Source organism: Hippoglossus hippoglossus, chromosome 4 (assembly GCF_009819705.1).
Source record: "Hippoglossus hippoglossus isolate fHipHip1 chromosome 4, fHipHip1.pri, whole genome shotgun sequence".
NCBI classification, from domain to species: domain Eukaryota; kingdom Metazoa; phylum Chordata; class Actinopteri; order Pleuronectiformes; family Pleuronectidae; genus Hippoglossus; species Hippoglossus hippoglossus.
The window spans coordinates 23159176-23186205 of NC_047154.1; the positions used below are offsets into that span (position 1 = coordinate 23159176).

The following is a 27030-nucleotide window of genomic DNA, read 5'->3' on the forward strand; positions in this document are numbered from 1 at the left end:
TTGCTTTCGTAACTTTGCCTTTTTAACTCGGTAACTCTGACTGTCTCTGGCGTCTCTGCAGGGTTAGGGTATCGTGAGATTTCAAATAAATGTGTCCGTGTCTGGTGTTTGTTGTCATTCCCAAAAGATGGATGAGAGGATCAATAATAATAATAGTTCCCCTTTGTACGGACAAGCCTGGGATGTACTTAGCCTAAGCACGAGTTAAGCACCTTGTATTGTGTGTATTTAACCTGTGTTTTAGAAATAGACTTTGCAGTTTTACCAGCCGGGCCCGGGTATAAAAATAACAACCTACCTTCTTGTCCAGGACAGAACCCAGGTGACGCTCGGTCCTAGTTTTGCACTTGTATTTGCATTTTTAAATATAACCTGGATCTACCTCTGTGCTGAATCTATGAAGGAGAAATTGATGCCATCTTCTCAGCTAATCTGGGAAAAAGGCAAAAATAAGATATATGAGAAAATGTTAGCGAGGAACAGGAGATTGGCCCATTGGTCAAAGAACATAATAACCCAAATTCTAACTGTTAGACATTTAGCCAAACTTTTAATAACCATCGTAAATAAGTAATGGGTCATTTTCACATGATCCCATGTAAGTTTTCTGAATTAAAGTGTAGGTATAGTTTTAAAAGTATTTAAGAAGTTCAGTGGCGGCTACATGTCGGTGGAAACACACAAACAGCCTAGACACAATATTTTCATATTTAATCATTATAATGTTGACGTCCCCAGTCTCCTATAAAGCTTGTATCTATAGCTATAGCTTCACATATGCATAGGACTAATGTTTTTTTGGTGTATCACATTTCTGATAATGTTGCCTGCCATCACCAAAATACATGAATGTCATCTGCTAGCAGAGTTACTGCTAAACAACCATTTTGTATTTATCATAACAACGATAACCTTTAATGCAGTAAATCCTAAAGTATTTACCATTCAACCGGATTTGTGCCGCAGCGACTTGTTTTACCAAAGAGAGACGTTGGGTTTTCTTTTCACTTTGAATAGAAACAGTGGTGAATGCTGGGGGGGGGGGGGGGGGGGGGGGGGGGGGCTGGTCCAGGCTTAGTGGTTCGGTACAAGCCTGGGATATAGTGCATTTTTAATCCACTCAACACAATTCACTGTTTCCCATCACAATACCAACAAAACCCACACAGGGGATGAACTCGCCCGGGCCACTGCTGGGATTAAACCTGTGACGTCTCAATTGGATCCCTTGTATACATTACTTTTCTTATTTTGTGTGTGTATGCATGCGTGCCTGTACATATACTGTTGCCAGATGTTTATGGTTGAATATGTACAATTTGCCAACCACGGTATTATCTTTCAGTATTAACCGCCCAAGAACAAAAAGGAGGAGATGTTACATGTGTCTGTGAATCTAAATCCATACTCAGCTGTGTTGGATCCAGTAAACACACAGAACTGTCCCTGTTCAACAAGACAAAACCTGCACCAGCTGCAGACGAGGAGCCTCTCAGACCGGCTTTAGTGGAGTTTGGAGGAGAGTGTGTGTTTGTGTGTGACTCTCAGGTAGGCGCATGTCTTTCTATAGGTACGAGGGCCATTTTCGGTTCAATGCAATGATTGTGAGTCCTCACAATCCAAAGGGCTGTTTGAGGGTTAAGATTGGTTTTAAGGTTAAAATTAGGTTTAGAAACTACCTATCTATCTATCTATCTATCTATCTATCCATCTATCCATCCATCTGTCTGTCTGTCCATACCTATTTCCTTTTAACTGTTTCCACTTCTCGGTCCACCCTTACTGCAGAGTGATTGTGTGTGTGTGTGTGTGTGTGTGTGTGTGTGTGTGTGTGTGTGTGTGTGTGTGTGTGTGTGTGTGTGTGTGTGTGTGTGTGTGTGTGTGTGAGAGAGAGTATTCCTCCCTCTCAGGTTAGAGAACCGGTCTGGCAGCGTTCGGAGTGAAGTCACCTGAATGAAGGAATGGAGAAGCAGTTTCACTGAAGAGAGCCGGAGGAGGAGCAGATCACAGATCAGACATTACAACACATCTCAAACTGTCTGAGCGTGTTACTCTAACACTGGGACTTTCATCAAGTTTATCTCCTGACGGACGTGGAGTCAGTGTGTTGTCCCAGTTTGGAGGCAGGCTGTCCCGGGACACACACACACACACACACACACACACACACACACACACACACACACACACACACACACACACACACACACACACACACACACACACACACACATCTGTAATAACACACACACACACGCTCACACAAACAGAGAGCCGGGAGAGAGGAGGACGTCTGTGCGCGTCACGATGCCCGTGCGACAGAAAGGTAAAAGAAAAAAGTGCTTTAATAGTTAAAATATCTATCATGTTTATTCTTCATCTTCATCTTTCATAACCTGTCTATATTTAGTTTCACTGTTTAAACTTCACCGAACAAACCAGTTCGAACGTCTCGCGCTGATTTGCTGCAGCTCCGCGAGGCGCTTCTCTCCAGCTGATCGAAAAACCAAACTTCACCACAAAACTAGCGATTTGATTTTCAATTTGTTCATTTGTGCGACATCCACAAGTTGAAGATCCCAATGTAAGAGCTTGTATTAATCCTTCAGACCTTGTGGTATATTCGGCGTATAAATGATCCACAAAACAGCTTTTTTTGTTATTGTTTTATCTACTTTTACCGGTTTGCAGCTGCTTGTCTGCATTGAAATGGATCGAAGCCCAGACTTCTGCACAAAACCATCAATTTAACGTGTAATTGTTTATTTATGCTACACACACAACTTGTAGATGATTAATTAAGAGCTTTTATTAATTTTTCCGATTTGGGGGTAAATTCGGCTCACACATTACCCACATAATAACTATTTTGAGGGTTTTATTTTGTCTACTTTTACCGGTTTGCAGCTGCTGGTCTGCATTGAAATGTATTGAAGCCCAAACTTCTGCACAAAAGCATACATTGAACGTTTGATTGGCTTGAGGTACTACATACAGAACTTGTAGATCAACATTTAAAGGTTCTTCCTGATGATTTAGACTTTGGGGTAAATTCGGCTTTCAAAATATCAACAAAATAGCACTTTTAAGGTTTTTTAAAGATGTACGTTTACCTGGTTGCAGCTGCTTGTCTGTATTGAAATGTATGGAAGTGTTTAAAAAATCCTCTAAGTCAATACAATGAGAAAATAATGACTCAACAACTCAAAAATAATGAGTTAGCATCTTGAAATAACTCCCATGTGACATTTTTATTTGTCACATGTCAAATCCAAATCCATATTGCTGCAGTTGCATTGTTCACCTCCTATATGAAGACATTCTCCATCATTAATGTGGTTAAAGTGGATAAGTAAATATTATTTAAATCCACACACATTTGACTGCCAGTAGGCTACAACTCTTTCTACACATGGAAGGAGTCAGTCCTTGCTCTAATCAGCTGTTCAGTTGAGTGCCATGTTGCCTGGAATGCGTTTTGCAACCTTTGTTTTACACCATAAACCCTTCTGCCCTTATGCCCATGGTAATACGTACATGGTGATAACGTTTTTATGGTAGTTACAGTGCAGACAAATACAGTAGGAGGGCATGAACTGGGTCAGTGCTCAGAGTTTACCCTAAAAGAACTATTATTATTAAAGTGACTTAAAGAGGAGTTATAGGGCAACTCGTGTACCTTTAATTTTTAAAGGCCATTACATTTGCAGTTCAACATTTATGCAAAACCCTGTAGACAGAACGAGAAAAGGAAACACATTCTGGGATAACAATGAGAAGAGGAACAGCCCAGCGACAGACTTCTGACACCTGTGTCCACACTCACTCACAGACAGGTGGTGTTCAAGGCCCTGGGAGGTCTCACAGATTAATAATCCCCAACATCACACATTTAAAGCATTTACAGGTTCCAAACTCACTGATCTGCATGTTGCCTTTCCTTTTCTGTTCATGGGTTTTGATTGAACTTGTATTTCTGTGGTGTCTAGATGCTCAGCGAGCGCTGGAGCTGCTGCAGCAGTACCGGGTCAAACTAGGGGAGAGGCAGCAGGACCAGAATCGGACCAAAGAGGGCCCCGGGGAGGAAGACCACCAGCTCCAGCAGTCTCTGGACAGAGTCATCAGTGTCTTCCAAAGTCAGCTCTTCAGCGCTCTGCTCGGTAAGAATATGTTTGTCTATATCCTCAGCCAGTCACTGTTTATCTCTATTCACCATTTCTTTTTAGCAGTGTTGTCTGTTGATCTTCACATACTCGGATTTAACATCTTTAGGAGGTGATTGAATTCTTTAGGTGAAATGTTGAATGTTCCCAACACTGTGGATGGAAATTGTTATTTTAAAAATTGATTATAATCTTTAAAATCAAGCTTTGGCTATTTTATGTTTAATATGAAATGGCTTTTAAAGACACATAAGCTCCATTTTTGTGCATTTTTACCCAACACCACTGTATTCGATCAATGTATACAAATCAGTGAGTTTGTTAGATTAAAGGGAAATTTCAAGAGCACTGCTGTAAGTAGAACCAGTAGCTTCCATGGTGTCTGCAGCCGTTCACCAGTAAAGAGAGATCAGACCACACAGTAGGCGTAACACAGCCTCTCACACAGGCTCCTATGTGTGTAGTTTTTATAAATTCCTCCCAACAGTTTACAACCTGTGTTTAACTAGTTCGTTCTGGTTGTGTTGAAGTTTTTCTTATTGTGTCTTTGCAGAAATGTGTAATACAGCAAACTGGTTCTTAGTCACTGGTCCCACCGGCTTTGCACCACGCCCACACCTGTAGCTGTTTTATGTGTGTGTGTGTGTGCGTGTGTGCGTGTATGTGTGTGTGTTTTTCTTCCGAACATGACACTGAGTTCCTGTTTTGAACACAACCTTGACCTTTAACCGAGCGGCTCCTGGTATCAAAGTCATATTTTGCAGCAGTTCTGTCTTTATTTTGTAATAATGTTTTCTCATTATTGACCTTCGTTTCTGTTTGTGTTGAAGAGAATTGACTGAACCCACAGGAATTATAGCACGTGATATATTTGAATATTCTCTACGTCCATGGATGTGTTTGCTTTTGTAAAATATAATTTCCATCTTTGATGCCTTTTCTATTTGTGTGTTGTATTATTAAGTGTATTCTTCACTTTTTTTCTATTTCACTCATCATCCCCCAACTGTATTATTCATTGTCCTTTTCCCACATGTTCATTTCCTCCTTCCTTCTTTATCTCTTCAATGACCAACAAACTCGAGTGTAGAATTGCCTGTCAGTTCTGTTTATGTGGAAGAGGATGGGGAACCTCTGTTTCGCAGGGTGATTAATGATGAAAAAGGTAAACGACAGCAGAATGAACTGTTCCTCTTTAGAAGTGAGGAACCTGGGTCACTATTCTGCTGTGGAAGTATCCTTGCGCTGCCACTAGAGGCCACTAGTGTATCAGCTGTGTTTGACATGGTTTTTCTGTCACCTCAGAAAAGGTTTGAAATCTGAATCACAGGATAATTTCAAAAAAAGTGATTTGTTGTATATATCTGTCTATTACACAGTTATTTATGAATCTACTGAACCCATCAGACACTCCTTGTGGTTCTTATGTCTTTTTCTCTACTTCCAGATATCCAGGAGTACTATGAGTTGACCATCCTTGTAGACAGCCAGTGTTCTGTGGAGCAGACGGATGGTCCAGGCCTCCCTGCCTCCTCTAACCTGACGGAACAACTCCCTGATCAGCCACTGGCCTCCCCTGCTCCCCTGACCCCCCCGGCTTCTAGTGGACCAACCCAGCCATCACCCTTAACCCCCAAACCTAGGTCAATCAAGCATCAACCTGCCCCTCCAGTCCCTGGAACACCGAGACATTCCCCAACATCCCCCGGTACACCTCAGTCACAGCCATCCACAATCAAATACCGTGCTCCTCTTCCTCCTCTCCAGTCTGGAGCGTCTATATCCTCGGCAGCAGAGACTTCTAAACCCTCTTCTCCCTCTGCTGCTGGAGTGAACGGAGTAGAAACCCCCACTGGCTCCATAAAAACACCTCCTGCAGTATCACTGAATGGAACAAAGCGACTTCTCACTCCCACCAACTCTGGTGCCTCTTCAGAAACCTCCACCATCTCTGCAAATCCGCAAAACCTTCCTGCCTCTCCTGACCTCAAGCTGGTGACGGTCTCAGCCCTCATCTCCAGCACCATCCAGGGCCTTGTGTCTCCAACCACTCCGGACAAACTCACCCCCACTGGCACCACTCCCAGCACCAGCCCAGGTCTGAACAGAGTCACAGACACTGCAGTCGTCTCTACAGCTCTTACGACCAGCAAGGACCCGGGATTCGGCAAAGTCACTCCCACCACGAGTCCAACCAGCCCCAACCGGGGGAAATTTACCTTCAGCAACGTCAGCCCCACAGCTCCTCCCGGGCCTTTGACTAAAGGACCTCATCTGAGGTATGTTGGTGTAACCTTTTGCAACATGAACATACATTTCAGTTGTTTGGGAAAAGTTTGGTCCAGTTTAACACATCTGTTGTGGAAAGTTTCCCGATTTACCTTCAGACCCTCTCTGCTCTCTGTTCCTTGTGCCACCAGCCCCGGGTCGGTAAAAATCACCCCCCCAAGCCCCAGTCATGGTCCAGCCGGCCCCAGGCCAAGCCCACTGACAAGCCCTCTGACCCCCATCAAGGTAGGACATCTCTGGTTGTACATGAAATGTTCCTGCAGTCAATGGCAGAGTGAAGTACAGATTGCTTCAGTTGTACGCACAACAAAAAGCCTTTTCTGTCCTAATTGCTGATGTTTGTGCTGAGGAGAGTTTGTTTGTTGAGGATTTCTTGGTCATTTTCATGCACTTGACAACTCAGATTTTTCAGATTCAGATTTATTATACTGGCAACTGTCAGGTAGTATATAGATTAATGTTGAAACCCTGTGGTGCTGCAGTATCCGCATGACAATGTGATATATACATGCTGTCATGACTGTGTTTGAATGAGCTATAGGGCTGGATACATCTTTTCTATCTTCCTAACCATGCTGACTAGGATAATGTCATTTTGTTTAAGCTCCAGAAGTTTTTCTTTCACTGTCTTGCACCACAGACATTGAAAGCACAACACACCAATACAGAAGAATCGTTGTCATGTTTAATACATATTCATAGGTGGAAAATTCTGCTTTTAATTGACAGGTAGTTTGTTAACCAGAATCACCCTGAGCTTGTTGCCTCACATGTAACATATCCAACCCTTTTCCATTGGGAACTCACTGTATCGCTGCTCTCAGATGGAAATAACAGTTTGTTGTCTGGGAAATGAGTTTATTTAACAACCTGTCTCCATTTGAACCAGTTTATCGTTAAGGTGGCTGCTGAGAGCACAATTAGATGGACAGATAATTTATGAAACACTGGCTTACATTGGATTACATAATGTGAAAAAGGGAATCAGTTCAGTCCAGTAACATTTTATTGTTCTGTAGAGTCGGCAGTAAGAGCTCATGAAACTGGATCCGTCTTTGATATCGACTGGCATCACATTTTTTTTATCTCGATATAATGTTTGGCCATATCATAAATGGTTTGTATGGTCTCTTTGTATTTCTCTTAGTGAAAGTTGTGTTTGAATTGTGCAAGTACAGAGTCACTGTAGACTGAAAGTTGTTTGCTTTAATAATCCAGTTGACTATCGCTGTAATTTGCACTATATTGCTATAGTAGCCCTGATTCACGTATGTATGTGTGGATGTAGCTCGTCAGTCACTGTCAGTGACAGACAGTCAATAATAAACAAAGCAATAAACCAAGCAAGATGTCACCAGGCAGAAAAGAAGACTTCTTCTTTGCTTGGTGACATCTTGTCTTCTTCTTTGCTTGGTTTATTGGCGGGTGGCAACCAACGTCAAGGTGCATTAACGCCATCTCCTGTATATTTTTTTACCCTATGTGATAAATGCAATTAAATTAGTTGAGCACTTCCTTTTCCTCCTCTTCCCATAGATTCCTTTTCTATCTGCCTAGGTTCCTTTGATCTTTGATCAGTGGCCTTTCCCTACAATGTGCCTTTCATATTTTCAGAACGTATCCTTTACATACCCACACATTACACCACCCATTGCATTTGTGTTAAATCAACAGAGCTACAGAAAACAAGTCAATGAGTTTCGTCAACTACCAACGACTACAACTACTATTACAATGGACCAGTTAGATTCTGTTGGTTCTCTGATCGTGTCCTTTATTCAAAGGATTACAGTGGAGCAGTGGCTGCTAATAAGAATTGGTGTGCCGGATGATGCCACAAAAACTCTGATAGCGGAGCTGCTACTGGAGATCATAACATGCATTCCACATGCTGTGTCCATGGATCCTAATTCCGAAAATGTGGTCATGACAGAGGAGCATATTCTGTCCACTGTGGGCAGCCTAGTCACCAACAGTTTTGCAAAGTTCATCAGTAAAGAGAAGCTACTCCAGTGCAACAGTTTGTTCCTGTTGAGGGACTTGATCATTAAAGAGATGGTGATGACTGTCAAATGTCCCCTTTTCATTGACGTGAGGTGTGGACAGCCTGCTGTATATGTCACCCCCCCCTGCAGACTCAAAACAATGGTTGACCATACCTGCAAAACATTATCTACATTCAATTGCAGCATGAAAACACATCCACCGTCATGTCAGAGGCAAAGCGAGACTACCGACGGACATACCAGCGACACCCAGATCTTCATACCTGTGGAACCAGAAACCGCTGAAGAGGTGTTGTCATTGGAGCAGAAATTTGCTTCATTAATTTCTGAAGTAGTTAGCAAGGAGGATGATAACAACACAGCCCCACTTCTGAACAATTTGTCAGACTCAGAGAAATTTTTGCTGAAAAGTGAATCTTCTCAGGAGATAAAAAAATCTGCTTTTGAAATTGCTAAGATGTTTGCTGAAAGGTTTCGTTGTTTGCACGAGAGCAACGCGAGTTTGGAAACAGCCGTCTTCAAGATACAGGTTATTCTCGCTAAGCAGTTCATCAGAGCATTAATATTTCACATTGTGGCAGAGCTAAAGACCAAATTCATGACTGACTCGGAAGTCGCAGGACACGAGTCAACACTGTCTCTCAACGCCAGCGTTAACCACCTGCTTCTCTTTTTGACTGGTGAAGGACAAGCACCTTTAGATGACGCTAAGGTGTTTTGGAATCTGAAGCACAATGTTTGTGGTAAACATCTGGGTTTCCAACTGCATCTATGTCATATCCTCTACCAAAACAGCATTAGTGACTCAAATGTGGAGAAGTATGTTTACACATGCAAGAAAATGCAGTGTTGCCTCGGACTGATGAGGTGGTGGCTTGACAATCAGGCTAGGATACAAGGTGTCAAGGTGAGACAGGCTCTGATGGGCTTACTGCTCGGGGAAAAACCACAGCTCCCAGTTGCCACTGTAGTCGAGGAGACACCTGTGCAGGGTGCAGATGATGAAGTGGATGTGGGGTATTCCAAGTACGCCAAGGATGTAGAGAATAAAAGAAAAGCATCTCTCATAACACTAGTGGAGAAGGTCATCAGCAAGATATACAAGAAAGGAAAGGGCTCCATGACCGAAAACACGGAACCCATCATTAACCGTCTCTTTGAAAAAACATGGGCTGAGGTCAAAGACGCCAATATTGATATGAGGGCAATTCATGAAAATCTTTACGTGGACATTTTTGAGGACCTGTGTGAGAAGTGGGGTTCTGCAAAAATACTTCTGTATTACATCAAAACACCTCAAACAGAATTTGAAAACCTATTTGCGTCCCTTATTAGAGATCACTTGACACAACCAAAAAGTTCCACATCCAGGTTCTTTACATCTGTTCGCAGAAGTCTCCTTTTGATTTTTCCAGATTTTTGGTTTTTCTAATGCGTGTCTGTCGGAGCCTTACACAGTGGTGACATCACGCAATGACCTGGTGACATCATCACATCCCTTTTACCATGGCCTCTTCTTACCATCATACACTTTCAGCACTCACATCCCAACTCTCCCTCACCGCCAACATTGCTGCAACAACCCGATCATGTAGATACGTGCACGACATCAGGAGAACACGTCTGTTAGGACTCTGGACTTTCACTCTTGGATAAAGAGTTTTTGTTGGATTGTTCTGATTATGGACTATTTGGTTATTTTATTTTTAACTGTGTTTCCTTGTTTTCAGATTTGTGTTCATCCTGTGTCTAGATTTGTGTTCCGTTCTGTGTTTCCTGTTTTACTTTGAAATTCTGATCTCCCTCGTGTTTCTGTTCTTTTTACTTCCTGCCTTGATGTGTTTCACTTGTTTGTCCTGTCTCTAGTTTGTCATCAGTTCAGTTTGTATTTAAGTCAAGCCCCAGAAGGTGGCACAGGTCACCAGTTACCAGTGGCTGCCCAACCGCTTAAAGACACTACTTGCGTACCGTGCTGCGAACGGATCGGGCCCAGTCTACATCCAGGACTTGGTTGAACCTTACACCCCAGTCCTGGCTCCCAAATAGTGGAACGAGCTCCCCACTGACATCAGGACAGCATGAAGTGTCTACACATCTTCCGGCACAGGGTTAAAAAAAACATCTCTTCTGACTACACCTTCCTTAAGAAAATGATGTCTAATAACCATCATCAACTCTGATGTTGAAAAAAAAGAAAAAAGGATTTCAGCGGCTTTATCCAGTGCCACTGGCCACTCTACTATGTTGTTTACATTTTCAGGTTTAAAAAAGTTTAGTTAAGGACTCTGTTGTTGTAAATATATAAAAGGTAAATTTTTATCTGAGTTTTTATTTATTAAAACATAAATTATAACATACAAACTGGAACATGATGATGACGTGAAATTACTAAAAATCGATGTGATGGCTGCCTTTTTAATATCTACCCCTTCCGCTGCCGGCAGTTCATGTTGATGTATTAAGTTTGCTGCAGTCAGACAAAGTCAATCTTGAATGCACCTTGTGTTCACTTTTATAATCCACCATCAGGGAAAATCTATTTTTTTTTAAACACATGACAAGTAAATAACATTTCCCCAAAACCACCTCATTCTCACCATTTTTAATTACATTGAATTTACAAGCATCAACAACACAGATTTTGGATATATTCGGTGTCTAACATATAATACTGTAATAATTCCACTGATATTTACTCCACAGCCATGTGTCAGTACAATACAGGAAAGAAGGTAGTAGGTTATAGGAAGTTAGCTCCATGGTATAACTCACAATATGTGCTTTAAAACATGAAAGCTGGAAACTGCAGGCTTGTGCTTGTGCTTGTGTGTGTGTGTGTGTGTGTGTGTGTGTGTGTGTGTGTGTGTGTGTGTGTGTGTGTGTGTGTGTGTGTGTTTGTGTGTGTGTGTCTTTTTCAGGAGATCTGTTCGTGAGACGTGGATTTGCTATTCCACCAAACTTTCGACATCAATCTATCTCTAATTTTAGAGTGCATTTTTTTTTTTGCAATGTTTCAAATGCAACAGTAACTGTACTGATGGTTTGCATCTTAAAAAAAAAAAAAAAAAGGCCCAGTATCCTGAGCGAGCGTAATCCCATCTCCGTGGAGCTTCAGGGGGCATATGGAGCTCTAACTTCCCCAATACCCACAGTCCAATTTGAAAGTAGAGCATCCATCGCTATATCGTAGTTACTGTTCACTCAGTCTAACCCCCACTCCTGCCAAAAACGGACTGACCTGATAAAACAGCAGAGTGGAGTGTGTGTAGTATGTACTTGTGTGTGCTTATATCTGTGCATACACATCTGTCTGTGTGAGTGTTTTCCTGTGCATCCATGTGTATAGAGTTTCTGCGCCTGCCTCTTCATGTCTGCCTGTCCGTTTTGTTTTTTTTGTGCCGACTGTGTTCTGCGAGGTTACATATTCCGAGCCATGCACTCTTTGAGGTCAAAATGTGGCGTCCAGCTGCCATAGAACGAAGACAGCATCTGGATAACAAGAGGGTGGGTGGAGGTGCAGCGGGCCAGCTGCCATGTTTCCGAGTCGGCCTGTGATTTAATGGAGAAGTCCTCTCTGGCTGCTCCGGTGAGAGGACAGGTGGAGAGGACGCGAGGAAGGGAGGAGGGAGAAGCTGAGCGATGAGAGGAAGGAGGAGACAAATATACACAGCCGACAGGGGGATGTTGCCAACAGCAACAAGCGACTGAGTGGCGATAGAGGAAAGTTGCAGCTGGATGATGTTTGGGTGAAAGTTTGCCGGTCGGACTGGTGAGGATGGACTGCATCTGTATCCTCACTACCAAGGTGAGACGCAGGAAGAAAGTATATAGACCAGAGCAGAGGGAAATATTTTTAAACAAAACTATCATGCTTGTAGAGTGGAGTGTTCGTCCTAGTGACATTTATTTGGTTATTATAATCCTCCTTCTAATTTTTATGTTGAAATCTGGTGTGAATGGCATGCTGGACTTTGAATGAGACGAGCACGATCTTTTCTAATATGATTAAGACAGCATGGTTTTTTAAAGACCTGCAGTCCTTTGGGATATCCCTGACACATTTAAATGAATTGTATCACAGAAAGCGACTTGCCAAGTTAATGATGAAGTGCATCAGTTTTAGATATCAAAAACGGATTCTGATTTTGCAAATAACTTACTGTAATATGTGATTTAGCGGAATATGAGGCATTATCTTGGAGGAACAGGCTGTGCTCTAATCAAGCAAATCTAATGGGAATGCCAATCTGTTGCTCAGCTTTCGGTCGAACAGCACGTGACACCCAGAGAGACAGGAAAAGTGGGTTGAGAGGACACACACTTCAAAAGACGAGCTGTGTGACTGACTGGTTGGCTGCGTAGGTACCGGACCGATGCACTGGTTGACTGACTGGTCTCAAGGCAGGAGAGAGTACTGGTTTAAAAGTAGGCCGGCAAAGATGAACACGTGCATTGTGGATATATATTTGTGAATGCTCAGAAATGCATGGACCATTTCAAAGCAGCGTGAACACAGTGAGCTGGGGTGGACTTGCACGGGACGAGCAGGTGGATGGATGGACGAGGTGTTGAGAGAGAACTGCATACCACCTTCTGCGAGGTTGGTCAGGAAAGAACCCATGAAATGTTGGTGTGGATCTGATTAAATGGGCAAATCCACAGTTTCAAGTTTTGTGAGGCAGGTCCCTCATAATTCATTTAGTCTATGGCGGTAGGGGGGGGGATGGACCTGCACATGAATGTCGCTCTAATGCACAACACATTCTGAGTGAAAGGTACAAAGACTAAAGGGTGAAAGTCTCGGTCTGGCAAGAGCAAAACACAGATTTAGAGAGTCTAAAACATTTTTTGTTCATAATGAAACTGTGGAGTTACAAATTAGATTGTGACGGCCTGCCACAGTGTATTTAATTCATGGGAAACATTGCTCTGAAGTTGTGAGACAGGACATTAGCTATGGCAGAGATAGGCTCTCTCCAGTCGTCCTTCTAGTTGATCCTGTGCTTCCTGATCCTTTCAAGCAGGAAGTGCAGACCAGGCCACACATTGCAACATTCAGACACATTTAATCATAACACAAATGTCAAAATATAAGTTTGTCGAGAACTACAATATTAGGAATCTAATAAGTTTTGATCTTCATCAGGAGTCAAACTTGGTACAAACTTGGTCAGGACTAAATGAAGTTTCTAATCATGTCACACGAATGCAGGATCTGTGTGCATCTCATGTAACAGGACATATCTCTCTAATTAAATCGTTCAAGTAATGTTTAACGACTTTGCACCACCCAATAGTATCTTGTGGAGCTTGTTGTCAAACATACAGTTTGTGGATTTTACTCTCTATCAGAACTCGCCTCTCTATCTGGCCCAATCCTCTTTTCTTTTCGGATATATCCAGTCTTAAATCCTACCTGCGGTGTGAGATTGTGATTCGGTCTTACCGAGTGTCGCTGGCTTCCCGTGCTCCAAGAGAGCAGGAGTCTCTCCTAAGAGGCTTACCTTAGGCTGCTAATAGACTTTACAGAGGTGGGGCTATTTTAGTGTGGACAAAGAGGAGTAAAGAGAGGAAATAATGAGGGAGACACACTCCGCGGCAGAGGGGACAGAGACAGAGCAAGTCTGCGAGTTCTTGGCCTTCCTGGCTTTGATGGGATATTTCATTTTGCCAGGAAACTCCACGCTGCATCATTCCACTGATCCATCCATCTGTGGAACTGTCCATCTGGCATTGTGATGTAACTGTGAGGAGGGGTCACAGCTAACAAATTAATCAAGAGAGAAGGCATGAGAGGGAGGAAGAGGGACAGAACTTCGAGGACTGTCGAGCCCTTTGCATGTAGAAACGTCCGCAACAGGTTGGCTCACTCCGGGGGGCTCTCAGTGAAAGGTTCAACATCCTTTCAGCTCTTTAGAGAAGTCAGTAGGTGTACGGGTGGCCCTGCATGTACTGGGCTGACACCTACTGGGCCAGCACAAGGGCTACCACAAGATGGACCAGCACAACTCTGCATCCTCAGTCAATGTAATGTACCTCCTCTTCTTTTAATTACAGAGTATCCCACCCACCTCGTGTTTTTTTGCTGTGGAGTCTTGTAGTTAGTGCAGCAAGTAGGGAAGTCACGATACCAATAATGTAGTAGTCGATACTGATTCCATGAAATTTCCACGATTCTCAATACCCAATTTGATACCAAGGCCAAAAACAAAACAATAAATCCCATTTATTTTGCTTTACAATGGATTTTCCTCCTCTGCTCCTCTCAAACCCCGCCCACGCAGAACTGATCTCCACAATAACCCACTGAACTCACATCCATGTTCCTCTCTCCCCTCCGCAGGAGCGTGTGCAGTGTGTGTGTCTGCTCGTCTCTGTCGCTCAGTTTAAATACGTGTTAACAAACTCCAGAGTGAACCAAACTGCACAGGTCCCAAGAACCCTGTCCACAAGGACACCGGACAAGCAATGTGCGCCTGCCCTGATGCAGAAGCAGCAGCGTTAACCATCCTGGTGTTGGTATTGTTCAGTACCTGCTGTATTGTAAGAAAAAGAGTACTGCAATGTTTTTAGAATTTTGGAATCAGTTCTCGTGACATCCCGATAGAAGCAAGTATCAAGGTCACCTGAGGTCAAATCGACTTCAGTAACAAACGACCAACAGTTCATTACCGATGTGTAAAAACTTTATACGCTTGGCCTTGTTTTGGTGGTTGGTCACTTCCTTCTGCGGCACCTCAGAAACCCACAGTCCCTGGTCCTTACATAGTTCCACAGAAGGCTATCAGAGGAATCACAGTTGCTGGCTGCGGCTTAAGAGGAGCTGAGTAATTAGACGAGGTAGTCCAGGGCCAGAGGTTTTGACCTTAATGATAGCTGCCTGCTCACGGGGGGGGGGGATTATCACTTTCTTTCACATTGCGAGAGGGCGTATGTCAAAATTTGTTCATGTGTCTTTATACAAAATCAGACACATTCATGGAACTGATATCGATGAGTGTGTGAGATTTGCTGGAGCTTGATTGGATTTGATGGGACTGGGCGGAGCTATGCATTCTAGTCACTTTGGAAATGATCACAATCTAATATCAAACTACAGATGTGTGCTACTGTCCAGTATCAATGTGGAAAGGGAATAAAACCATGACTAATTGAAACAGAACCAGACATAGTTTAATGCTGATTACTGGAACTGTCTCCACGCCCCAAATCTTTCCAAATCAGGAAGCAATACCCCACATGGGTCCGAGCCAGCTCACATTTAGCTACCAAGGCTCCAGACTTAAGCTTCGATCAGCCCGACCTGGCAGGTCACACAGTTCAGCTTTGTAGATTCAAGGACTGGACAGTGGTAAAGTAAATCACCGAGCTGTATAAAGGATGTAAGCGGGGAGCCAACACTCCGCTGGAGCCAAGAGCTTTATGAAGAAGAACAACAGTTTGTCAGTGAAGGTTGTGTCTGAGAACATGGAGGGGACAGGGTCTCTTTCTACAGTTATTATTAGCACATGTATTCTCTTTACCAACATTTGTTTTTCCAATAGTCTGCTACGACGCTCAGGCTACTCCGGCAAGCAGGCTACTGTTAACATGTTCATTGTTCAGCCCATGTCATGCCTGAGTTCAGCCAGAGTAGCTAATCTCATTAAGCAGAATGCTAATCTCTTTGGAGCTACACACACACACACACACACACACACACACACACACACACACACACACACACACACACACACTCAGATGCCAACCTACACACACACACACATACACACACACACTCAAATGAGGCAATCGTCTGAGTTTATTTCAGTTCAGTTTAGTCCTATCATTGATTTTCCAATCGGGGGAAATAAAACAGCTTAGAGAGTTATTTGAGCTCCGTGACCCCCTGACCCTTCACTGTGTCAGCAAAGTTCAGAGTGAAGCTCGGGTCCATTTGTTGATTGAGAATCAAAGAGATTGAAAATATATCCCTCCGGCCCTCTGTACTGGTCTGTCGAGCTCCCACCAGTGTTCTACATGCAACAGTTGTGGTATAAGGGATGATTTGTTGTGACTGGCGGTGGCAGAGCAGTTTCCTTAAAGTGCTTTCAAGTGGTTGCCGACAGTTAGGCAATAAATCCTCAACTAAATATATGAGGTCAGTGATTAATAATTAACGTTTATAGTCCAAGTATGTTATTTATATCTTTAAAGCCTTTATATTCAGATCCACAGAATATGTTGGATTATTGCCATGATATACATGGTATAAATTTGCATATTTACCTCCTCCAGGGGGTTTATGTTTTCAATTGTTTTTTGGTTTGATTGTAAGCAAGATTATGCAAAAACCACTGGATCGATTACCACAAAACTTAGTGGAAGGATACGATGTGGCTTCCAAGAAGAACCCATTTCATTTTGGCGCAGATCACTTTGTCATTTTCTATAAAGTTTTGAACGTTTTCTGGCATTTTCACTTAATTCCTAGGAAATATTTCACAAATCCTGCAAGGAACTGATATGTATGAGTGTGGGACATTTGGTGCAGCTTGATTGAATTTAGGGGACCTCCACTGTATGTGCTCTACTTAGTGCCATTCAGTTTTTCAATAATTAATCAAGAAATACATGTTTTTAACAAACATAAATAAAATCATTAAAATGTATATATTTAAAGCCTATTTAAATCCTGTGTCTATATCCAGATCCAGAGAATATGCGTTGGAGTGATTCCATGATATGAGCTGATAGTTTTCTGTGTGTTACTATAGTTAAGTTCTGTTTAAAGACCTTATACTTTCCTCTGTGTCAACAAAAAACATTAAAACAAATAAAGCATGAGTTTATCATTTATAAAACATGTTCGAGATGAGATTATTAGCTGGAGAAAACTGTTCAGATGGTGCTGTGTCTGCGTTTTACCACATAGGGGCACTGTCTGTATGAGAAACACACCAACATGTTGGCTGCTCAAATGATGATTCTGCAGAGACTTGTTACTTCCAGTTGTCGTTTATCATGAAATGTTTCTTGCACTTAATTATTAAAACAATATTTTAATAATAGTTATAAATTAAATAACATTTCTGCTGTTGCCTGCAGTTGTGAGGTTTCGTCCTTGTGCAGCGTTCTGCAGCGAGTACGAGATCTGTTCAGAGGGAGATTCACTCGTGTGGAAGCTGAACACGCAGCTGGTTAAACGCTGATCACGTGACCACGTTTGAAATGTTGATGTATGGAGTATTTTCTGATTGGGTGGTGTGTAGAGAGGAGAATCCGCCGTGATTGGCTGGGAGGGGAGTGTGTGAGGTTATCACACACACACACACAGCGTAGTTATTTATGTGCTGGCTGACCTACTAATGTTAACATGTAGTGCATGCCTGCTAGGCTCATGAGGTTGCATCCTCTCTCTCGCTCCACATTTATTCCTCCTTCATTCCTTTCTTTCTCTTCCTTCGCATGTCTTTCTAATTTTATCTCTTATTTCCCTTCATTGCTTCTATTTTACTATATTTTGGTAAATGGGTGTGTTGTTGACAACGTGGCAGTGGATGCTATCTTTGCACATTATGTTTTATGAGCCAGAACGCCTGCGACTGTGTGCGTGGGTGTGGGTGTGTGTGTGTGTAGAAGTGCAAGCACACACATCAGCAGGATCTCCATCTGTTCCTTGCCAAACACAAGGGGACACGCTGTATCGCTGGTCTCAGGACAGCTAACCTCACACGAGCCAGGACTATTTGAAGAATGGCACCTGACCCAAAGCTCACTTCCATAGAAGTAACGTCTTATCCTGTCCTGTCCTTGATATGCACCTGAGTACATTTCAGATCTTTGGTCACGTGCTCGGTCGTAACCTGAGGTCCAGATCCAAGGCCGTTCCACAGTCCCAGCTGAGGACCAAAGATGGCCGGGCTTTTTTTGTTAGAGCCCCCAGTCTCTGGAACAACCTCCCTGAGGAGGATCAGTCTGGCACAACCGTCATCCTCTTTTAGATCTCTCTTTTAGACTGGGGGTCTTAATTTACTTTTAATTCTGGTTTTACCAACTCTTTTATCATTTTATAATGTTTTACGTTGGGTTTTTACTGTATTTGTGCTCTAATGCTGATAGTTTCCCTATTGTTTGCCTTCAATTTTTAAGTTTTAATTTGGAAAGCACCTTGTATAACTGTGTTTTGAATGATGCTATATAAATATAGTTTTTTTATTATAATATACATGGTACTACTCTTTAAGTTTGAAGAGGACTCAGAGGAGTTTCGATTGCAAGCCAGTCATCATCAGTGAAATGGATCAGCACACCAAGAAATATTACTAAACATCCTGAGGGATTGAGATGGATAAAAACAACACATTGTTCCCTCCATCTTTTTTCTCCTGCATGAAAACAAACATTATTAATTACTCCGAAAGATTCAAAGTTTCTCAATATGGTCAATCTATCAATTATTCAACTTTGCATGTGTTAATTTGTGTGTGTTTTTTTTTTTATATAAGAAGTGAGTCCCTGCTGTGCTCAGAATAACCTTTCGTGTGTTTACATTATTTATCTGACTTGTCCACCTGCATCAACTTCAGGACCGAACTCCTCCAGGCTCATATCTCTGCCTTCTCTTAGACCTTCTATAAATAATTTCTCATCACCAGCTTCACATGTATCTTGAGGCAGAGTCTTCAGTTGTGGATTTATGACTTAATCAGTAAACCTATTGCTTTAGACACATTTAGTATCAGCCTTTCTCCTTTTCCCCATCGGTGGACCATGGCTTGCTTCTGTCTCACATATTGTTTCGCTCTCTCCGTCGTCCCTCTCATGCTGAGTTGTTTATTTTCCAGTCGAGGTGAGAAGACTCAGACAACCGCAGAGAGAGAGTGCTGTGTGTGTCATGGTCCAGATGGTGCAGCTGTCACCGTCAGGAGCCCTGGTTGGAGAGGGTGCTGTGACTTGTTTCACCTGCTCTGCCCTTTATCTCCTCTAAAGCCGTTGGAGTCCATTGAACTTATCAATAGCCGTGGGAACATGTTTCAAGTGGAGGTGCTATGGGGGGTGAAGAAAGAGGGGCACCCTCCTCTTCCCACTGCACTGTTAGCATTAGCTTCTTCCTCTTCTCTAGGTTGGTTAAGGTTAAGCTCTATTTGCATAAGTACTTGAGCTTTAGTTGTGTGTGTAGCGGGTGCTGCTGTTATGAATTTAGACACTTCACCTTGAATTTTGGGGATTTTTTTGTGACATTTCATATCAAACAATTGATTTTATGAGAAGTTAGGTGTAATTTTTCCCAAACAAATACTGCAGTTATTATTACCTGTGTGTGTTTTACATTTGCCTATTATAAAGTTTTAAATGTTTGGCCAGATATTTAATTAAGAACCTAATAAATGATAAACTGTGACCAAGTTGGTGCCAAATTTACTGACTTATAGGATTTATTTGACAAACAAATCTCATGTAAAGTAATGTGGTTAATATAAAAACTTGTATAGTCTCATTGTTTGTGGTGAAGAGGGAGCTGAGCAGTGTGTTAAAGCTTTTGATTTACCAGTCGTTCAATGCTTTGACCCTCACTTGTGGTCGTGAACTTTGGGTCGTGACATAACAAATCAGTTTGCCGATACGAGCGCCCAAAATAGGTTTGTGAGGAGTTCAGACATCCGCAGGAAAGGAGCCTGTTGAGGTTGCTGGGACGTCTTGTCACGATGACTCCTGGGCGCCTCCCACTGGGAGTTTTCTGGGTATGTTCAACTCGAGACGAGACCCTGGGGGTAGACCCAGAATCCACTGGGGGGACGTCTGGAACACTTTGCTTCGTCTGCTGCCGCTGTGACCTGACCTTGGTAGAAGCTATTATAACACTGCCTAAAATATATTCACCTTCACCACCAAACTACAGCAACCAGTGGTGTGTGCTTTATCAGTGTTTTTTATACCATTCAGTTTAGACACCTTGATTAACATTGGACATCTTAATGGGCTCGTGCACATAATGAAATTTGCCACATTACACAAATATTAACTGGATACATAGACAGTGTCCTGCCAGTAACCTACACCTGAGGCCGTGCTTAGATTGGCTGAAAAAACACAAACCTCATTCATTTGAATTAGGTCACTCTGCAGATGCAGATAGGGGGGGGGGGGGGGGCTGCCAAAACAGAGGGCTCCAAAAATATGCCAAAGAAAATTAAAGCTGGCTCAAGTAATGCTGCAAAATAAGATGACATCACCAGGAGAGGCCAATCAAATTCATGCAAGCAAAGTGGATGATTTGTAACCTAAAGGCTGTAGGTGTGCCCTTAACCTCGCGATTGAATAATTAGTGTGTCTGTGTGTGTGTGTGTGTGTGTGTGTGTGTGTGTGTGTGTGTGTGTGTGTGTGTGTGTGTGTGTGTGTGTGTGTGTGTGTGTGTGTGTGTGTGTGTGTGTGTGTGTGTGTGTGTGTGTTTGGGAGATCATGGCTTGTGACTCTGCGTGATGTAATAACATTGTCTCTGCCTCGCTCGTTCACTCTTGATGTCTCCCCATCCTCTGTCTCTCTCTCTCTCTCTCTCTCTCTCTCTCTCCACCACTGTCATGTTTGGTCAATTCACTAGTCCATGTAACACTGTACCCTTACCCCTCTCCTCCTCGCTGTGTGTGTGGGTGTGTGTGTGTGTGTGTGTGTGTGTGTGTGTGTGTGTGTGTGTGTGTCTGAGCATCACTGCAGCAGGTAGAAAGAGAGAGAGGGAACTAGAGGGGGGGGGCACTAGATAGACAACACATTTCTTTAGTCCTCCCTCTGGCCCAGTGTCTCTGTTCTATCTCTTTCTGTCTTTCTGTCTCATTGATCTTGCTGTTGAGAGGCGGGCCAAGGGAGGCAGTGGAGCGAACCGAGGCAGAGTGAGCAAGACTGGGAAAGAAAAAGAGAGAGAGAGGGAGAGGGAGAGAGGGAGACACAGATAGAGAGCAAGCCAGAGAGCCACAGAGAGAGGGAAAGAGAAGGGGAGCAATAGAACGACAGAGGCAAATACTCACACAGATAGAGAGAGAGAGGGGAGATAGAGGACTGGGACTGCTGCTGCAAAAGAGGACAACATACTGACACACACACACACACACACATGCATGCACACACACATTGATTCATGCACACACGCTGACAGACTGACCCACACATGCTGACAACAACAACAACACGCTGAACACACACACACACACACACACACACACATGCAGACAGTGACCATGCTGCTCCCTGCATCCTGACCAGCTATGAGGATTACACTGATGAAGAAGATGATGATGATGATGATGGAGATGAAGATGAGAGCCATGAAGAGCGTGAGGGAGAGGACGGCGGCCTCGGCCTGCCACAGCTGAGGATCGTAGCCTGGCGTTGGGGGGTGGGGGGGGCGGGGAGCAGAGTGGGGGATTGTGGGACAGGATGGAGCGCGGTTGATGGAACACACATGCATGTGCATGTGTGCGTGCATGTGTGTGTGTGCGTGTGTGCAATGTGTGTGTATGTGTGCGAGTGTGATATGTGTGTATGAAGGCTAGGATGCCCCCCCAGCGCGGGACCAGCTATAGCTAACGTTAGCCACATGTTGTGCCACTGCAAAGTAGCATGTACCAACAACACCATATCTCTGATGTTTGGATGCAAGGTAGGTAGAGAGTTCTGTGTGTGTGTCAGTGTGTGTGTGTGTGTCAGTGTGTGTGTAGTTCAGTGTGTGTGTGTGCAAGAGAGAGAAACTGGGGGAGATGCAGCGGGGAGAGAGAGAGAGAGAGAGAGAGAGAGAGAGAGAGAGAGAGACTGACTCAGGGGTAAAGACGAAGCTTGTCAAGGGACTCTGGGTTGAGGTAAACTAAGGTGAGAGTTAGTAGCCGGCAGGAGAGCGAGAGAGTTGAGTTATGTGTGTGTGTGTGTGTGTGTGTGTGTGTGTGTGTGTGTGTGTGTGTGTGTGTGTGTGTGTGTGTGTGTGTGTGTGTGTGTGTGTGTGTGTGTGTGTGTGTGTGTGTGTGTGTGTGTGTGTGTGTGTGTGCATTTGAGCGAGAGCAGGTTTGTGTTCTGTCTGATTCCGTAACGCAAACTCTTCACTCACTCACGTCTCTGTCCCACGTCCTGTTGCTGCTGCTGCTGTATCCGATGCTTCACTAATTTCTATTCGGCACAATTCCAGCAAAACAACGAGCTGAAAGACACCGAGGCTAAATCCACACGACTGTAATTTCTTTTTTAAAATGCATCACTGCTGCTGCATATTCACAGCAGCCGTCCGCACTACTGCAGAGTTTTTGAGCGCCTAAAACTGAGAACTTTGGAAACACTGCTCACCGTGTTTGGGGTTGAAAACTCTGAGGCTGCGTTGTACTCTGGACGGGCAAAATTGGAGACGTTTGGAAATGATCACGCAGTCACCTCCGTCTTCTCCCTGATGATCCATGACTCATTGCAAACACTTACTGTCAGTAGCAGTCACATCGTCGGTCCAAGAAAAGGAATCCCTGCATTTTCTTTGACCCTTCGTTTGTTGTATTTTCTGCAAATAAGCAACCGTCTGCTTCCTGTTTACACTGCACACACACATGCCCAGTGTATGTGAATGGTCATGTGATCTACGTTTTTAGCTGTGTCAGCACGTAGGGGATTATTACTGATACAGAGATAAAAGGTTTAATGGGATGGAGATTGTTTTCATTTTAAAACGCTGTTTAATAAGAAAATGTTAAAATATGGATGTAACCTAGCATGCTCAGTATCGATGACATGAACTGACCAGGTTGAGTTATCAGTGGCTTTCAATTGAAAATACAGAAATATTGATTAGAGCAACTTGATATTAACATTTTCCAGTAATTGATTTTCTTCGTAACGTAGAGAAAGTAGCTGTCGGCTTGATTCATGATACCCAAGTTTAAGATCTGGGGAAAAAAACAATACTTTCTTTGACTCCTTTATAGCTTTGATGAATTTAAACTTGATCCAAACACGAGCAGCTGCAAAAACTCTGCCTGAGTAAAATACTATTATAAATTACTGGTCAAATAAGAGAATGTGCTAATAAGAATATGAATCTGACAAGCCATTCAGTGCCAGTTTTTAAAAGGTGACATCTTTTTAGCACAGGATTGCGGTTTGATATCCAGCAATAGTTTCTTATTTTACTTTTAGAGTCATGCTAGCCGTATAGCCGAGTGGATGACGACACAGTGGTTCTGTAGAGTAGTGTTGTTAAAGAACATCTTGGACTTGGGATGTTGTGTGTGGAGTTTTCATATCGTCCCTTGTGGTCCCCTGGAACTGGAAGTTCTGCATCGCACATACATCTTTATATGAAAACCTTTTGCCAAGAGAGTGTTAAAAGATCTCTTTAAATTACACCAACCTAAGTGTATTTATAACCTCCAATGTAAATATGTGTCACTAATCCATACATTTTATTAAAAACAAGATTCCTCTTCACATTCCCAATCACTCTCTCATTAACAGTAGCCTCTTGACAGATCTTTGGCTTCTCTGACCCATAATTAAATTAATACCACCGTATCCCTTACAAGTGTGCCGGCTCGCTAATTACATAACATCAGGCGGCGCTAAGTGAGCGAGGGCTCAGGAGATCATCATCTTGCAAAGTACTCGGAAACTGTGGAAAATCAACACATGAAATATTAAAGTTCCACCAAAAATGCTTCAGGACTGCAGCTTTTAATGTGGAGGAAGTGTGGGTGCGCTGAGCTGCATCTTCAAAACACACAGCTTAACCCAAAAATGCTTTATAAACGGGTTTTGTTACTAAATAGCAATATTGAAAAGACCATTTTTACAGCTTTATCAAACAGTATTTTATTAGTATAGAAAGCTAGAGACAGAGAGGAGGATGTTCAAGTAACTGTGACAAATTCACGTGCATCGATATAATATAAGAGGCTACACTCGGACCATTGAACTCTGTGTATCTGTGTGCGCTTCCATTGGTTTGCTCTTGTCCAGTTCAGCAGTTAGGCCGTAAAATAAACTACTTCTGTCCTATTAGATCACCGCAGCATGACAGCCTGTTAGATGTGACAGGCCGAGAGACAACTGTTGGGCTGTATGAAGAGAACGAGAGAGAGAGACGGGGAGGCAACACAAGTGTGTGACACAGTGAGACCAATGTCCTCTGGAAGAACTGTAGCAGGAGAGGATAACAAGTTGCTGAGGGGTTTTAACCAACTAGTTTGTGGAGGAGATTCTTCTTAAAGTGATGGTTGAGTTGGTCAGCTGCCATCATAGATTTGTAGATTTTCCATTAACCGAGAACCATGGTCAGATCCTGAGATGTCAACATAGCAGTGGATTTTTTTATGTACATACTTCGGGATTGGCACATGTAGTGGGAATAAATTAGTTTTTGCATGTATTTTTCCAATCTTCCACAGAGATTGTACCATTATGAGTTCTTTCTTCCCTTCTTCCTAAACTATTGTGGATGTTTTAACAGGCCGCGAATGATCAGTTTGACTTTGATGAATGGATCAATGTACTTGTGTGAGAGAAAGCTGGCAATGAGTCCTGATCACAGCTACTCAATGAAGCAATGGAGCATAACACTATGTTTATGTTGTGTAAAAATGATTATGAAGCTGTGGTAGAACAAATTACTACACCGGCTGCCACTGTCTTGGTAAATAATGGGAAACGCTGCCGTGATGTCATGAAGAAGAAGTCAGAAAATGACATCATTGTTCAAAAATACATTTTTCCAAATATCTGATGACCTGAAGCTGTATAGATTGGAATATAATTCAGGATCATATTGTAGGAATGACATAATCATGACATATTTGCAAGTAATATGATTAGAGACACAAGTTATAGCCTTATTTATATTAACCAAACATTCATTCATCCTCTCACGTCTTTATGAAACACACTGTAAAGTTTTGTTGCAAGGACAAACTGAGACAGATGCACTCATAAGTGCAGGGTGGGAAGAGAGGAGGACATTTTAAATGCATGAGGGTGGATTCATTTTACCTTGGCAGCAATGTGTCCAATTCTGAGTCCGTTAAAGTGCCTGAGAAGAGAAATCAGAAACACCTTAACTAGGTCAACCCATTCAAAATAGATGAACGTGTTCCTCTATTTCTGCTCAGGTCGGTGTTTTTATTTTACTTTTTACTGACTGAATCCACAGTGGAGTCACTGAAGAAAAACTATTCAAACAGCTTGAATTTATCAGCCTGTCTGTTTACTCCAGCCATCTGCTTTTAAATATGTTTTCTGCTGCTATTTTTGAACGTTTTAATTCTAGTGAACATTTATCTTTTATGCTTGATTTTATTCCAATGTTGGTACAATTTGTTCAGTTTGAAATTTTTGTTTTTATCTAAACTGCAAATGCCGTCTCCAATATGTTTTCTCTGTCATAAAAAAACATGCACTCGATACTATCAGGCTGTTGTATTGTGGAAATCGGAGGCTTGTTCCATGAAGCAGGATTTGGAGTCAGTCCGGTAGATGCTGTACATTTCCGTGGTAATTTATGGTGCACGCCTAATCTGCTCTGAAGCAGTTCATGTTTCGCTGTTTCCAGACATGAACACAACAGGAAAATGTCTGGAGGATTCAGATATGGTTTGTTGCTGCAGAGCACGCAGGAGGCAGCACATGACAAATTAATCCAGCTGAAGAAATCCTGTTTTTGATTTTGCTCTCAAATGGACATCTTCGTTTTCTACGCGTATGGCAATTATTTTTCATCCGGGGATATTTGTATGTATTTTTTTAATTCAGTTTTGAATCCGTCATGTTTTGGAAATGCCATCAACACACCTAATTACTCCCTCTGACATTTCCGAGCATTGTACTTAGGGGCTGACAGGAAAAGTTCCTAAAAAAATGCGGCCAACTGACTGAGACATTTGCGTTTTCACACACAGCCCTTCCAGAAAACTCCAGGAACATTTGCATAAGTCAGTGCATGTCAGAAATCTGCTTTTGAGAGATTAAAACAAGCGAAAACTCCCTTTTTTTTGTCAAGTTATTTTTATATGAGAGGTTTAGATTTTGTGAGGGAACGTCTGCGTCTGTGTCTTGAGCTATATGTTGCCGGTGCAACAGGTCAGAGTCACACACTCCTGCAGACTCTATGCACTGCCATGTGTTTTAGCTGTGGGTATTTTTATGCATGTTGTGGGTCATTATTATTGCAGAGGGCCTGTTCCTCAGCAGGAGCGTACTCCTTCATACGAGGAGCTCCTCCTGCTTTCTTCATTTCATTTCTTTCCTCCTGGCTGCAGCCATGTCAAAGCCATTTCATGGTGCTTTTGTATAGAAACTGATATGATCCTACAACAAAGACCGATTCAAGCACTGAATCCTTGTACTTTCTCTACATATAATATAAGAAAGTGAGGCTTTATCTTTGTTTTTAATTGTAGATTTTTTTTATTTATCTGTTTGACACAGCCAGGGTTGCGTAAGAAGATTAAACACATCACAAGAATACATCCAAGTTACACATCAATTTCATGCAGTGCTCAAATAGTCTGATCTACTTGTTCCTCAGTGATGGGTTAGTGATGTTATAACTTACATATTAAGCAATTTTGATGATGAGA

General features: G+C 42.6%; 2 protein-coding genes across 5 annotated transcripts in view; both read left to right on the forward strand.

The window, feature by feature from the left end:
- Positions 1-7972, forward strand: part of lrrc7 (leucine rich repeat containing 7) — a 106768-nt gene extending 98796 nt beyond the window's left edge. The window contains exon 34 of the transcript XR_004613670.1: positions 7962-7972. The gene's annotated coding sequence lies outside the window, so the exon portion shown is untranslated. The remainder of the gene's footprint in view (positions 1-7961) is intronic.
- Positions 2202-27030, forward strand: part of LOC117760392 (discs large homolog 1-like protein) — a 98440-nt gene continuing 73611 nt past the window's right edge. For 2 of the 4 annotated variants that reach the window (XM_034583387.1, XM_034583388.1), the window contains exons 1-4: positions 2203-2326; positions 3990-4160; positions 5611-6442; positions 6584-6677. In XM_034583387.1, the coding sequence (XP_034439278.1) occupies positions 2308-2326; positions 3990-4160; positions 5611-6442; positions 6584-6677 (1116 nt within the window). In that variant the 5' untranslated portion in view covers positions 2203-2307. Of the gene's footprint in view, positions 2327-3989; positions 4161-5610; positions 6443-6583; positions 6678-21206; positions 22092-27030 lie in introns of those variants that run through there. The other 2 variants (XM_034583386.1, XM_034583389.1) reach the window with 2 other exon arrangements.